Source organism: Narcine bancroftii, chromosome 11, assembly GCF_036971445.1.
Source record: "Narcine bancroftii isolate sNarBan1 chromosome 11, sNarBan1.hap1, whole genome shotgun sequence".
Classification (NCBI taxonomy): Eukaryota; Metazoa; Chordata; class Chondrichthyes; order Torpediniformes; family Narcinidae; genus Narcine; species Narcine bancroftii.
The window spans coordinates 73745986-73760101 of record NC_091479.1 but is presented as its reverse complement, the minus strand read 5'-3'; the positions used below and the strand labels follow the sequence as shown (position 1 = coordinate 73760101).

General features: G+C 36.4%; 1 protein-coding gene across 1 annotated transcript in view; it reads left to right on the top strand.

Annotated features, from left to right (window-relative positions):
* LOC138745907 (uncharacterized) overlaps window positions 1–13292 on the top strand; it is an 87502-nt gene extending 74210 nt beyond the window's left edge. Inside the window, exon 6 of the mRNA XM_069903404.1 lies at window positions 13218–13292. Coding sequence (XP_069759505.1) covers window positions 13218–13225 — 8 coding nt within the window. The 3' untranslated portion in view covers window positions 13226–13292. The remainder of the gene's footprint in view (window positions 1–13217) is intronic.
* Window positions 13293–14116: the final 824 nt, after the last annotated feature.

Here is a 14116-nt window from a genome sequence, read left to right as displayed (position 1 = left end):
ACCTAGGTATTGCATTGCTTGTGTTTGCCATTTAAATGGTGATTCTTTCTTAAACTTTGTGAAATCCGCATTATTCATTGGCATTGCTTCACTTTTCTTTGCGTTGATTTTGTACCCTGATACTTGTCCATATTCCTTCAATTTCTTATGTAATTCTTTTATTGATAATTCTGGTTCTGTTAAGTATACTATGATGTCATCTGCAAATAGACTGATTTTATATTCCTTCTCTTTTATTTTTATCCCTCTTATTTTATTTTCTGTTCTTATCAGTTCTGCCAAGGGTTCTATTGCAATTAATATATTTCTCTGGTAGGTTGAACCTCTGTTGTACTTTGAATAAATAATTCCATTCTACTCTGTAAAAGACTTTCTCTGCATCTAAGGGAACCGCCACTGTTGGCGTCTTGTTTCCTTGTACTGCATAGATTAAGTTAATGAACTTACAGATACTGTCCGTTGTTCGTCTTTTCTTAATAAATCCAGTTTGATCTAGTTTTACTATTTTTTCTACACAGTGGGCCACTCTGTCTGCTAATAGTTTAGCTATTATCTTATAATCTGAGTTGAGTAGAGATATTGGTCTATATGATGCTGGTGTTAGTGGATCTTTCCCCGTCTTTGGAATTACTGTAATTATTGCTGTTTTGCATGAATCTGGCGTGTTTTGTGTTTCTTCAATTTGGTTCATTACTTCCAGGAGAGGAGGAATTCATAAGTCTTTAAATGTTTTATAGAATTCTATTGGGTGTCCGTCCTCTCCCGGCGTTTTATTGTTCGGTAGTTTTTTTTTTACTATATCCTGTATTTCCTCTATTTCAAATGATTTTATCAATTTGTTTTGCTCCTCTTCTTGCAATTTCGGTAGTTCAATTTCAGCTAGAAACTCATCTATTTTGTCTTCTTTTCCTTCATTCTCAGTTTGGTATAATTGTTCATAAAATTCCTTAAAGTTCTCATTAATCTCTATTGGATTATATGTAATTTGTTTGTCCTTTTTCCTTGATGCCAATAACGTTCTTTTAGTTTGTTCTGTTTTAAGCTGCCAAGCTAGTATTTTGTGCATTTTTTCTCCTAGCTCATAATACTTCTGCTTTGTTTTCATTATATTCTTCTCCACCTTGTACATTTGTAGTATTTCGTTTTTTTTTTGTCTGCCAATTCTCTTCTTTTTGTTGTATCTTCCCTTGTTGCTAGTTCTTTTTCTGTACTTACTATTTCCCTTTCCAGCTGTTCTATTTCCCGATTGTAGTCCTTCTTCATCTTAGTTACATAACTTATTATTTGCCCTCTGATGAAAGCTTTTATTGCATCCCATAGTATAAATTTATCTTTCACTGATTCCATATTTATTTCAAAGTACATTTTAATTTGGCGCTCAATGAATTCTCTAAATTCCTGTCTTTTAAGTAGCATGGAGTTTAATCTCCATCTCTACATTCTTGGTGGGATGTCCTCCAGCTCTATTGCTAATAACAGGGGTGAGTGATCCGATAACAATCTAGCTTTATATTCTGTTTTCCTAACTCTCCCTTGGATGTGGGCTGACAACAGGAAGAGGTCAATTCTTGAGTATGTTTTATGTCTACTCAAATAATATGTAATCCTTCTCCTTTGGGTGTTGTCTCCTCCATATATCCAAAAGTTGCATTTCCTGCATCGATTTAACCATAAATTTGGCAACTTTGTTCTTTCTGCTAGTCTTTTTTCCAGTTTTATCCATCTTTGAGTCCAAATTAAGGTTAAAGTCCCCTCCTATCAATATAGTCCCCTGCGTATCTGCAATCTTCAAAAAGATAGCTTGCATAAATTTTTGATCCTCTTCATTAGGTGCATATACATTGAGCAAATTCCAAAATTCTGAATATATCTGACACTTTATCATTACATACCTCCCTGCTGGATCTATTATTTCCTCCTCTATTTTGATTGGTACATTTTTATTGATTAATATGGCTACTCCTCTTGCTTTTGAATTATATGATGCTGCCATTACGTGTCCTACCCAGTCTCTCCTTAATTTCTTGTGTTCCTCTTCAGTTAGATGTGTTTCCTACATGAATGCTATCACAATTTTTTCTTTCTTCAGTAAATTTAATAGCCTCTTCCTTTTGATTTGGTTATGTATTCTGTTAATATTTATAGTCATATAGTTCAACATGACCATTTCATACTTTCTAATTTCCGCTTCCTCATCACCACCTTTCCCCCATATCCATTTCTATTTTCTTTTTTTGAACGCACTGCAAGACAACACTTCTAAAACATAAAATATTTCCACTATCCCCAAATCTAAAATTCCCTTAACCCCAAACGTCCCCCCACCCCCTCTGAGTTGCCCCTTGACCCTTGCCGGGCAACCACAACTCCCCTCTCCATTTGGATGGCGAACCCGCTCGCAAGCATCAACTGATTTCGCAGTGACTGTTATTCTCTCCCACCCTACCCCCTCCAGAAAAGACATTTATCTTCACATATAACAAAGCTCACCCTCTTTATTCCCCCCTTACTTCCTTTCTTCCCTTTTCTTCCCCTCCTTAGTTCTTACTTGTATATTATTTTTTCTTCTTTATTTGTCGTCATTCTTTGTTCTTGTAACATCCCTTCATCTCTTTTTCTGTTTTGCAGGTGTTCTGCAAATTCTTGTGCTTTCTCCGGATCCGAGAACAGTGCTTTGCTGCCCCGGGATAACTATTTTACGCACCGCTGGATATCTTAACATCAATTTATAACCTTTCTTCCATAATATCGATTTTGCTGCGTTAAACTCCTTCCTCTTCTTCAGGAGCTCAAAACTTATGTCTGGGTAGAAAAAATTTTTTTGACCTTTGTATTCCAGTGCCTTTTTGTCTTCTCTCATTTTTTTCATTGCCTTCTCCAATATATTTTATCTTGTCGTATATTTCAGGAATTTTACTAAAATGGATCTTGGTTTTTGTTGTGGCTGTGGTTTCGGGGCTAATGTTCTGTGTGTCCTTTCTATTTCCTTCCTTCCTGCATTTCTGGCATTCCCAGGACCTTGGGGATCCATTCTTTTATAAATTCTTTCATATCTTTGCCTTCTTCATCTTCCTTAAGGCCCACTATCTTTATATTGTTTCTCCTATTATAGTTTTCCATAAGATCCATCTTCTGAGCTAACAACTCCTGTGTTTCTTTTACTTTTTTATCAGTTTCTTCCAATTTTCTTTTTAAGTTGTTCCTTCCATTTCTACGGATGATTCTCATTCTTCCACCTTGTCTAATCTTTTCCCTATTTCTGTTATGACCAGCTCTAATCTATTCACTTTTTCTCTGTACTTTTCATTCTTCTTTTTATTTCACTAAATTCTCATGATAGCCATTCTTGTACTGCTTCCATATATTCTTGAAATTTTTTTTTATCTATGTACTGTCCATTCCCTTTATCTTTTTTTTCTGTGCAGAGCTTGATGTTCTCCTTCTGTGTCTGCTTTCGGGTTTGTGTCTTCTACTTCTCTTCCTTGTATCTGTGTCTCTTCTGACTTTCTTGTTGGGCTGTTTGTCTCAGTTGGTTTTTTTTTAATGGTGTCTTGATGTTGGTCCTCTTCTTCTGGGCTGGTCATCTACTGTGTCTCTGATTTCCTTTTTTCATTCTCCTCCCTCCCGTTCCCGTTATTTTCTGTATCTTCCCTCTCGGAGCCCTGCTGTTGGGTCATTCTCAGCTGTTCAAGCTGTGGAGTTCCACTCCACAGCTGGTCCCCCTCCCGTCGGTGTTGTCTTTGTCGTGCGCATGCGCGATTCCTCACCTCTGTTTGGCTCCGTAAGCCATCTTTGCAGTCCTGCATTCGGTGGGTCACGACCCTGTGGGGTTTCCACTGACCTCTGGGAGTGGGCTCCTCTTTCCACGGCGGGTCCCTGCTCTTTCGTACAGGTAAGGCCTTCACCTTTCTCTTCCGGCGTCTGTCTTTCTTCTTTTCTTCCTGCTGTTTTTGGCTTTTTTTTCTTTGGTGCCATTTCCTCCACACCTTTATTTTTTCTTTGTTGTGGTTTGTGTGTCTGGGACTTTGCTTTTTCTTCACTTTTTTCCTTTTCTGGAGAGGGCTGGTATTCTCCTACTGGCCACTGCTGCATCATGTGACTCCTCCCCCAAGAAACAATCTTTGATGCATTTCATAAATTCCACTTCCCCAGTCAGTCCCCTTGTTATTAGGTTAGTCTAATCATCTTTAAGATCGAAATGACATAATAGTTGCAATTCCTGTGTAACTCTTTCCCAGTATTTCCCCTGAAATGCTTTTCCCTGCACTTCCGGGTAGGGGTGGGGGCACTATACATCATTGCCACTTAACGCTTCTATTCCAATCTTTCTCTCATTTTCACCCAAATTGATTGCTCTCCACTTAATATCACTGATCACCTGTGCACTGATACCTTTCCGGATTAATGACACTTCTCTGCCTCCTGCCCCTTTTTCACTATTCTTTTGGTCCTATATGTAACCTGGGATGTGGAGTACATTATTCTCACTGCAACTGTCTCTGGAAAAAGCTATTAAACCAAACTCATTCATTTCTATTTGTGCTGTCTGAATTGACAGACACATTTGCAATCCAAATAGATTTGACTTTTTTTCAATTGGTACTTCAGTTCCTAGGTCCATTACATGTAGAACAGGAGAGGGCTAATTGTCCCATCAAGTTGACATTAGCTCCTTGGAGAGTAATTCCATCCCTTGCTGTTTCCTTCTAAATCTAGTTACCATCAAAAATCTAAATTGCAAGTTATTGTCTTTAATGACTGGCACAGATTGGGTATTAAATGTTTTAAAGACCTTTTTATTCAAAACAATTTTGCTTCCTTTGAACAATTGGTGGTAATATTTAACTCACTGGTGGATGGAGTAGGATGGATTGTTAGTCTTTCCTAGCCTATTAGCTCCCACATTATACATTTCAATCTACTATGTCCTTAATTTGGAGGTCATTGTTAATATCTATTCCTATCCTTTCTCCAACTTGTTTAACAACTATTCATGATGTCTCGAGCTGCCAAAGCTGGAAAAAGAGGAGGAAGCGTCTTCTGAGGAAGATTTTTCAATTTTGTTGAAACTTATCAAAGGCTTGACTGAGGACTTCAAGAGATTACAGATATGAAAACCACCCTTAGTCAAGTTGCTGGAAATGCCAGGAAATGCAGCAACATATAAATGAGGATGACTCCAAGATTCAGGAAATGGATGAAGTTATGCAGCTTCACGATTTGCAATGGGACAGTTTGGAGCTGAAGAAGTCCCTTCACGATTTGCAATGGGACAATTTGGAGCTGAAGAAGTCCAATGATTTATTATTGAAAAAAGTAGTAGCTTTGGAAGCAAGGAGCAGAAGGAATAACTTGAGAATTATCAGTTTGGACAAAGTCTGGTCAACTGTATAAAATCTTTGCAGACTTTCTTTCTGAATTGTTTGTTGCCAGCCTCCCCTCCCCAAAATAGACAGAGCTCACTGGTTGATTATTTTGCAGCTGAGTTTTATAAATAATTTTCTTATTTATGGACACTTTATTTGGATTCGGTTTTTACTCAATCTTTAAATAGTGGCCAATTGCCACAAACTTTTTTATGAAGCTACTATTTATCTTATTCTTAAAAAGAATAAAGATCTGTTGGACTGTTCCTCTTATAGACAAATCTCTCTTTTAAACTTTGACGCTAAGATTTTATCTAAGATCCTAACTTTTAGGTTACAAAATATAATGCCTCTCATTATTTCTGAGGATCAGACTGGATTTATCAAAGGACATGATTCACAATTCAGTGTTTGTCGACACTTAGACATTATTTCTTCCCCTACTATCTCATCCTCTGAATGTATTGTTACGAGTCCAAAGGACCCCAAAACCCAGCAGCAATAGACAAGTGGGTTTCAAAACAAAAGTTATTTTTAATCAACTTCAAACATGAAAATAGAATCAAACTTTAACTCTTCTTATACTATATTCTATACTATCCCAAATTACCCCCTTCTGATTCTAAGCACACGCGTATGTAATGTGTGTGTAAATTCAAGAAAGGTTCTTTGGTTCACAGTTCAATCTCACTTCTCATTCTTCCAGGTTCTCTGGTTGAAGGCAATCACCATATTGTGTATAGAATTTAACATGTACAAAGTTCACCAGACTTGGTGCTTGAAAGTAAGGTTCTTGAAGGGTTTACAGAGAGAGATATTTGTTGCTCCAGGATTTCCACAACTGAGGTGCCACCACTAGTCACCTCAGGGTCTCGCTGATGAAACTTGCCTCATCAGGGTCTTCTAGATGGTAACCTCTTTCTTCAAGCTACCACAGAGTTCCATTACTTCCTCTATTTCAAGAGAAACATCTGAAAGACAGCACTTCCAGCCATGTACTGCTCTGGAACTTGCTTTCATCAGTTTCAAACAGTTTTCCCTGGAGTGCACTTTTCAGTTACTTGTCAGTGTCCCACACTGACTGACTGAGCTGTTAACTCAACTCTCCCCCTCTTCCAACTGCAACTTCAAAGAGAGCATCTGACTCATGTTTTGCAAAACCCCCACCTTCTCCAGCAAACCACAGGAGTTTTCTTTCTTCTCAAGTTGTTATCTTAGATAAACAATCAAGAATTGATCTTTCTGTGAGGACTTTGCAAAAAAGGGTACTGATAGACAGCATGACTCCAACAAGACAATGGTCAAGCATTTTATGATGTCAGTTCAATTAATACCTACATTACATCCCGCAATGTGAATTCTTCAGTCTTTCAAATAAGATTTGTTTTAAAATGTGTGTATGTATGTGACCTACTCTAAATATTATAAATTCTCCCCAAATATTAATATTGTTACAATATTCTCTAGATGCTGAAGAAGCATTTGATAGGATTGAGTGGAGATTTTTTTGTGCATTGGAGAAATTTAACCAATTTTAAAATTGGATAAATTAAAATATTTCATCCTCTACAGCTTCAATTTTTTCTAATTCAATTAAATCTATCCTCATAAATTATTTTGGGGAACCAGACAGGGTTTGTCCTCTAAGCCCACTCTTACTTAATTTGGCTTTGGAGCCATTAGCTTTGGTTTTTTGGCAATCAGCTAATATTTCAGGAATATCTCGAGCTGGAATTATCCATAAAGTATCTCTTTATGCTGATAATCTTTTACTATATTTATCCAATCCTGACCATTCAATTCCAAAGATCTTATTGCTTCTCAATCAATTTGGTCAATTCTCAGGTTACAAATTGAATTTGCAGGATCCCTTTGGATTCTTCCCATTCGTTTGATTCCTCTATCCCTTTAAAAATTGTTAAAAATCAATTTAATTATCTAGCTATTACTAGAAAACTCACTAAATCGTTCAAAGAGATTATTCTTACTTTATTAAATTGTGTTAAGAAGTCCTTATCTCAATGGGCTCCTCTTTCAATTACATTAATAGGATTAATATTATTAAGATGAATATTCTGCCTAAGTTCTTATATGTTTTTCAAGCTGTCACTGTATGTTTTCTTACATTTTTTTTTGGGTTCATTAGACTCACTTATTTCCTCTTTTATATGGAAAAATAAGCATCCCTGTTTGGGGGGTGGGGTGGGGGGGGGGTAGAATTCCTTCAAAATACTAAAAGAAATGGAGACTTGGCATTACCTAATCTGAGACTTTATTACTGGGAAGCGAACATTATTTGGACAAATCATAAATGAATATTCAGGTGCCTCAAGATGGATCGATTTGAGATTAAATCCAGTAAAAGACATCTCTTATCTTAATACTTAGAGTTCATTTGCCTTTTTCATCTCCAAATTAACTGATAATTTGGTAGTTAAATATACTTTGCATATTTGGTTCTGATTTCGAAAGCACTTTGGTTATCACAGATTTTTATTACTGTAATTAATCCTATTTTATGTAATTCCTTTTTTTTAAAAAACCTTAATCCGAGACAATGGTCAAGGTTGGGTATTCAATCTTTCTTGGACTTGTATAAAGACCAAAATTTTGCCTTTTTATTTTGAGCAATTATCTGCCAAATTTAAATGATATACCATAATCATAATTTTCCCCCCTCTACAGAATAGAAGCTACTTAAATTATTAACGTTGAGGCTTCCCCAAGACTTAGATTTTAATGTTATCTGGGAAATATATAATTTTAGACCTAATCAGAAATGACTGCTTTCAGTCCTTCAAGAACTACTTTTAAGATCTAGCAATAGTTCCTTGTCTAATATTAAGAAAGTTTGGGAACGTGACTTTCAACAGCTTTTGGCTGAAGATGCATGGGATTCTATTTTGAAAAATGTACATTCATCTTCTCGCTATACCAGGCATTACCATTTAAAGTAGTCCATAGGGCTGTGGAATTCCAAAGTTCAATTAGCTAAATTTTATCCCAGTATATCCTCTAAATGTGATAACTGTACAACTCAGGAAGCTATTTTATAGCATGTGTTTTTGTTGTGTCCCTCCTTTGAAACTATTGGAAAGATGTCTTTACTACACTATCTTTAATTCTTCATACAAATCTGACTCCGAGCCCTTTTATTGTTATTTTTGGAATGAGTGGACCAATGGACTTAATTTGGACTACATCTCAATCCCATGTAGTTGCTTTTGCTTGCCTGATTGCTAGAAGACTCACTCTGCTGTGATGGAAAGATGTCCCTCTCACACATACACAGTGGATATTGGATTTGATGGCATCCCTTCTCTCGAGAAAATAAGGTGTTCAACTACTAAAATCTCTATTAACTTTTTTTTTAACCTTTAGAATTCTTATTTCCATTATTTTCAAAATTTATAGATCAATTATTTTTGGTCTTTATTAATTTTTCTTTTCTTTTTTTCTAAACCTATTAGTAACGAAATCAGTAGTTGATGCCTGACTTTGCTAATAAATCACTCATATAAAAGGTTGGTCTTAGAAATTAGATTAGTAATAAATGTTTTTATAAAAATCAGTAACATGGATCATACATATCTTGTTTCCCGTTGTTTACCATTTGTAATTTTATTTTACTTAAACATTATTTCGTATGTACCTGATATTTTTTCAAAAAACAATAGAGATTGGAAAATAAATTTAACTTACCAAACAAGTTAGACATTTTGTTCAATCTCAGATCCCTGACTTTCCACGGATCCCCGAGGCAAACATCCTTTTTAAATTTTTTTTAAATTTTTCACACTATGAACCATACTGACCAAAATACACACAGACATTTCCCTCTTGAATATACAGCGTCATTTTCTCCCCGTTTATCCCCCTCCCTTCCCTCCCTCCTTCACTCAACGAGGCAAACATCCTTGATGCACTTTTTGATTTACAACTTTCTCATAAAGGTTTAGTATCTCTTATTTATAATAATTTCCTTGATTTAAGAATAGTCTCGTTTGTTAAAATCAAGACCGATTGGGAACAGGATTTGAATCTTTCATTCTCGGATGAGGTTTGGGACTCTATTTGTAATCTGATTAATACTACCTCTTTCCTCCTTTATTTGGAAGAATTCTAGAATTAGTAAATTTCATTTACAAAAATTGAGAAAAGATGGAGGTATGGGCCTACCTAATTTTAGATTTTAATTCTGGGCTGTTAATATTCGTTATTTAACTTTTTGGATTTTTTACTCTGACAAATTGGATCATCCATTATGGACAGATTTAGAATTGAAATCTATACAGCAGTATTCAGTGGCCTCTTTATTGGGTACATCTCTTCCATTTAGTTTTTCCAAGATGAATAGGAATATATCTAATCCAATACTCAAAACATATATTGCAAATCTGGTTCCAATTTAGGAATTTTTTAATTTAAAAAAACTTTGTTTTATCTAGTGCTATCTCTCCTAATTATTTTTTCAACCATCAATAATTGATCAATCCTTCCCTAAATGGAAAATCAAAGCTATTAATTTGCAAATTTATTTAAGGAAGTTTATTTAATGTCTTTTGAACAGCTGGGCAGTAAATATGACTTGTCAAATATTCATTTTTTAGATATTTACAGTTTAGAAATGTCTTAAATACCATATTACCAGACTTTCCATTTGTATATCCACCAGATCTAGTTGATAATATTTTTCAATTGAATCCTGCTCAGAAAGGATTAAATGAAATTAAATAGGATAATTATTGAAATTGCGCCCAGTATTTCGCAATAAGATTAAAAATGTTGGGAATTGGAACTTGCAAGACCCTATCTATGGGACAAGCTTCTTAAACTGGTGAATACATCCTCTATATGTGCCCAACATTCATTAATCGAATTCAAAGTGGTGCATAGTGTTCCACATGTCCAAAGATGAGATGGCTTGTTTCTTTTCTAATATTAACCCTACTTGTGATAGATGCAAATCTGATATTGCTACATTGACATATATGTCTTCTCCATCCTTAGAAATCTATTGGGAATAAATTTTTAATATCTTTTCAACTGTACTTCAGGTGGAGCTACAACCCAATCCAATAACTGCTCCTTTTGGGGTTATTGTACCACACATGGGGAGTTTTTCTGTATCTGCGCAATGAATTATGGCCTCCTTAATACTGATAGGTAGAAGAGTCATCTTATTCAAATGGAAAGACTCTAGACCTCCATCAGTGTTTCAATGGTTCTCTCATATAATGACCTGTTTAAATTTAGAAAAAAATAGGTATCATGTATTTGATAAGTGAAATTTTAAGATACATGGTGACCTTTTATGTATTATTTTTATTTGATGTAAAAGTTTTTAATGTGATTAGATGTACTCACTCTTCCAGATGAAATATAGTTTTACTTTTCTTTTTTGATTCACTGTAGGAACCAAAAACTACAAAATGTATGTAACCCTCAGGATAAGCTGTTTGGATGTTTTTTTTTGGTTAGATTTCTTTGTTTTAATAGAGTGTCAGATGGAATTTTTTTTAATACATGTGTGTGTGTGATTGTGTGTCATATATGCACACACACATATGCAAACACATACATATACACATGCACATATACACACACAAATACGCATGCACGCACATACACACACACATATATGTATTCTATATAGATATGTGTTTTATATAAATACATTTTTATATAAATACATATACAATATATTTCTAATTTTAAAAATATCTTTTCTGTCTTCATCCAGTGGAGTGGAGGGGGGGGTGGGGGTTTCAAGTTTCCACTGTTTGATGTTTTATCTTACTATAAATACATATGTGATATTTTATTTTCAGTTTAATTCCCTTTTATTCATTGTACTATATTTATTATAATTTTAAAAAAATTTAAAGAAATGAAAAAGAATACCACCTCCTTTTGTGCACAACACTTGCAATTTTAAGTGGTCCATAGAGTACATAAGTCTAAAGTTAAATTATCTTGTTTTTATTCAGATATAAATCTTTTATGTGACGAATGTAAAATTGCTGAAGCTTCTTTGATTCACATGTTTGGATTTGCCGTGATTTAAAAAAATGTTGGAAAGATTTTTCAAACAATAATCGTTGATTCTTAAGGTTAAATTGCCTTTAATTGGTCTATTCGGATCATTTCAAGATGATGACGTTTTAGTGACTCCAACTCAAAACTATATTTTATCTTTTATTTCATTGTTAGCTAGACGTGCAATTTTGATTAACTGGAAAGATAAGAATCCACCTACACACACACAGTGGTTAAATGCTATTGTCTTGTCTAAGTTTAGAAAAAGTTAGATATGCTATTATAGATTCAAATACCAATTTCCTAAAGTTGTGGGGCCCTTTTATGGACTATTACCACAGTGTAAAGTTTGAGGGTTGTTAAAAGCTTCGATGCTGAGCTGTCTATTTTCGGGTTGTCGTCACTTGACACCCACGAGTCCCTTTTTTTTTCCAACCTTGTGGTAGGGGTTTCTTTTTCTTGTAATTTGTATTTAAATATATAATTGTATTGTTTAATTTTTGTATTATTTAAAACTTCAATAAAATATTTTAAAAAGAAAGGGTTATATGAGATAATGTATTTGTAAATTAGGATGGTGTATAACTTTCAGGGGACCAGTAGGTGGCGGCATTCCCAAGCTCTTGCTACCTTTATCCTCCTTGGTGGCAAAGGTAGGAAGACGTCTTTGGAGTTGTCCAGCCAAGAGTACATTTTGAAGGTGACATACATGGCAACTTGGTTTGCTCAAGGTGCCAATTAAACAGGTTGCTTTGTCCTGTGTGGAATTGAGCATTGCTGGTCTGCATTCAGCCAGGCAAGCAGAGAATACATTCTTGACGTAAAATACTGCAGGGACTCAGTGGGTCTCACAACGCAAAATCTTAACAGTGCCAGTGATCAGGACATGGGCTCGAATCCCACTCTGTCTGTAAGCTGTTTATACGTTCTCGGGGGCTTCGGTTTCCTCCCACCATTTGAAACACTGGGAGTGTAGGTTAATTGGGTGTAAATTGGCCAGCACTGATTCATGGGCCAAAGAGGCCTGTTAGCGTGCTGTATGTCTAAATTTAAAAATAACTGACATTTTGAGCCTGAGCCTTCCCTCGAGGTATGAGTAAAAAAAAAGATGTGTCTGTATGAAAGGCTGGGGAAAAGGGGAGCAGAACAGACCCACAGAGAAAAGATGTTACTTGGAAATGATAAAGAGGAATGAAGAGATGAAAGGTGAGAATTGATGGTGGGGGGAAGTTTGGCTCTGTGAAATGAGACGGAAAAAGAGAGATAGAAACAATTTGAGCTAGAGGTAAGGGGATATGTGGGGAGGGGTGGTGGTGGGGGAAGCTAACAGAAACCAAAGAAGTCAGTTAATGGCATTCAGACTGCACATGAGGTGTTGTCCCTCCAGTTTGCATGTGGTCTCAGTCTGACAGTGAGACCATGAACAGACATGTCAGCAATTGAATAGGGCAGGGAATTGAAATGGATGGCCATTGAGAGATTCCCACTATTGTGCCTTGCAGAGACGAGGTGCTGAATTAAGTGATCTCCCAGTCTGGGTACAGTCTTCCGGATGTAACGGGAGCACCAGATTCAGTCGATGACCCCTGTAGATTCACAAACATTGCTTCACTTAGAAGGACTTTATGGGGCTCTATGGTGGTAAGGGAGGAGCTGTGGGTGGACGTGGAGCATCTCCTGTGGTCACAGGGGGGAATATTATCAAGGGGACTATTAGCTGGGATGGAGGAATGGACGAGGGAGTCACAGAGGGAGCGGTGGTGGACCCTGTCATATTGGCCTGTAACATTAACTCCATTTCTCTTTCCACAGGTTCCTGATTAGCCAGGGGATCAAAGGTTATGGGGTGAAGGCCAGGCAGTGGGGCTGAAAGGAGAAAATGGATCAGCTCATGATTAAATGGTGGGACAGACTTGATGGGCTTAATGGACTATTTCTGCTCCTTTGGACTACTCTGACCTGCTGAGCATGTCCAATGTGTTCTGTGTTTATATCAAATTTTCAGTATTTTGATTTTCCTGTGGTTCGAGTCCAGAGGACCCCAAAACCCAGCAGCAAAAGATATTCACCAAGACAAATGGTTACTGAAACAAAAGTTGCTTTTAATTATCTTTAAACATGAGGAAAGAATCAGGGTTCTCCAGGTGATAACCTCATGTCCCCTCATGGTTCTCCAGATGATCACCACAGAGTTCCTTTTTGTTTCTCTTATTTCAAGTGGAACTTTAGACAGCCAGTGATTCCTTTTGCATGAACCACAAGGGCTTTGACCAGGCTGAACTAAGAACGCACATCCCATCTTCCAAATGGGGTTTTCCACAAGCTTGCCAGCTCTCTCTCTTTCTCTCTTCCTTTTCCCCCCTCTGACTCCTCTCACAGAGGCAAGCCCCTCACCCGTTAATTCTCACCTTTCCTCTCACATAGATGCATCTCTTTTTCTTACTCATACCTTGAGGAAAGGCTCAGGCCCGAAACCTCAGTAATTCATCTTTACCTCCAAAGGACACTACAAAACCTCCTGAGTTCCTCCAGCATTCCTGTATTTTTACTAGAATCACAGCATCTGCAAACTTTTGTGTTTGAGAGTGATCTGATGGGGCATATCTCCAGACCTTTGAGAACATCAGAGAGAATCTGGTGGAATACAGTTCCCGCTGATGGCTCAAGATGTCTCATCAATGCCCAGACTTGAATTGCCAAGTTTATTTTGA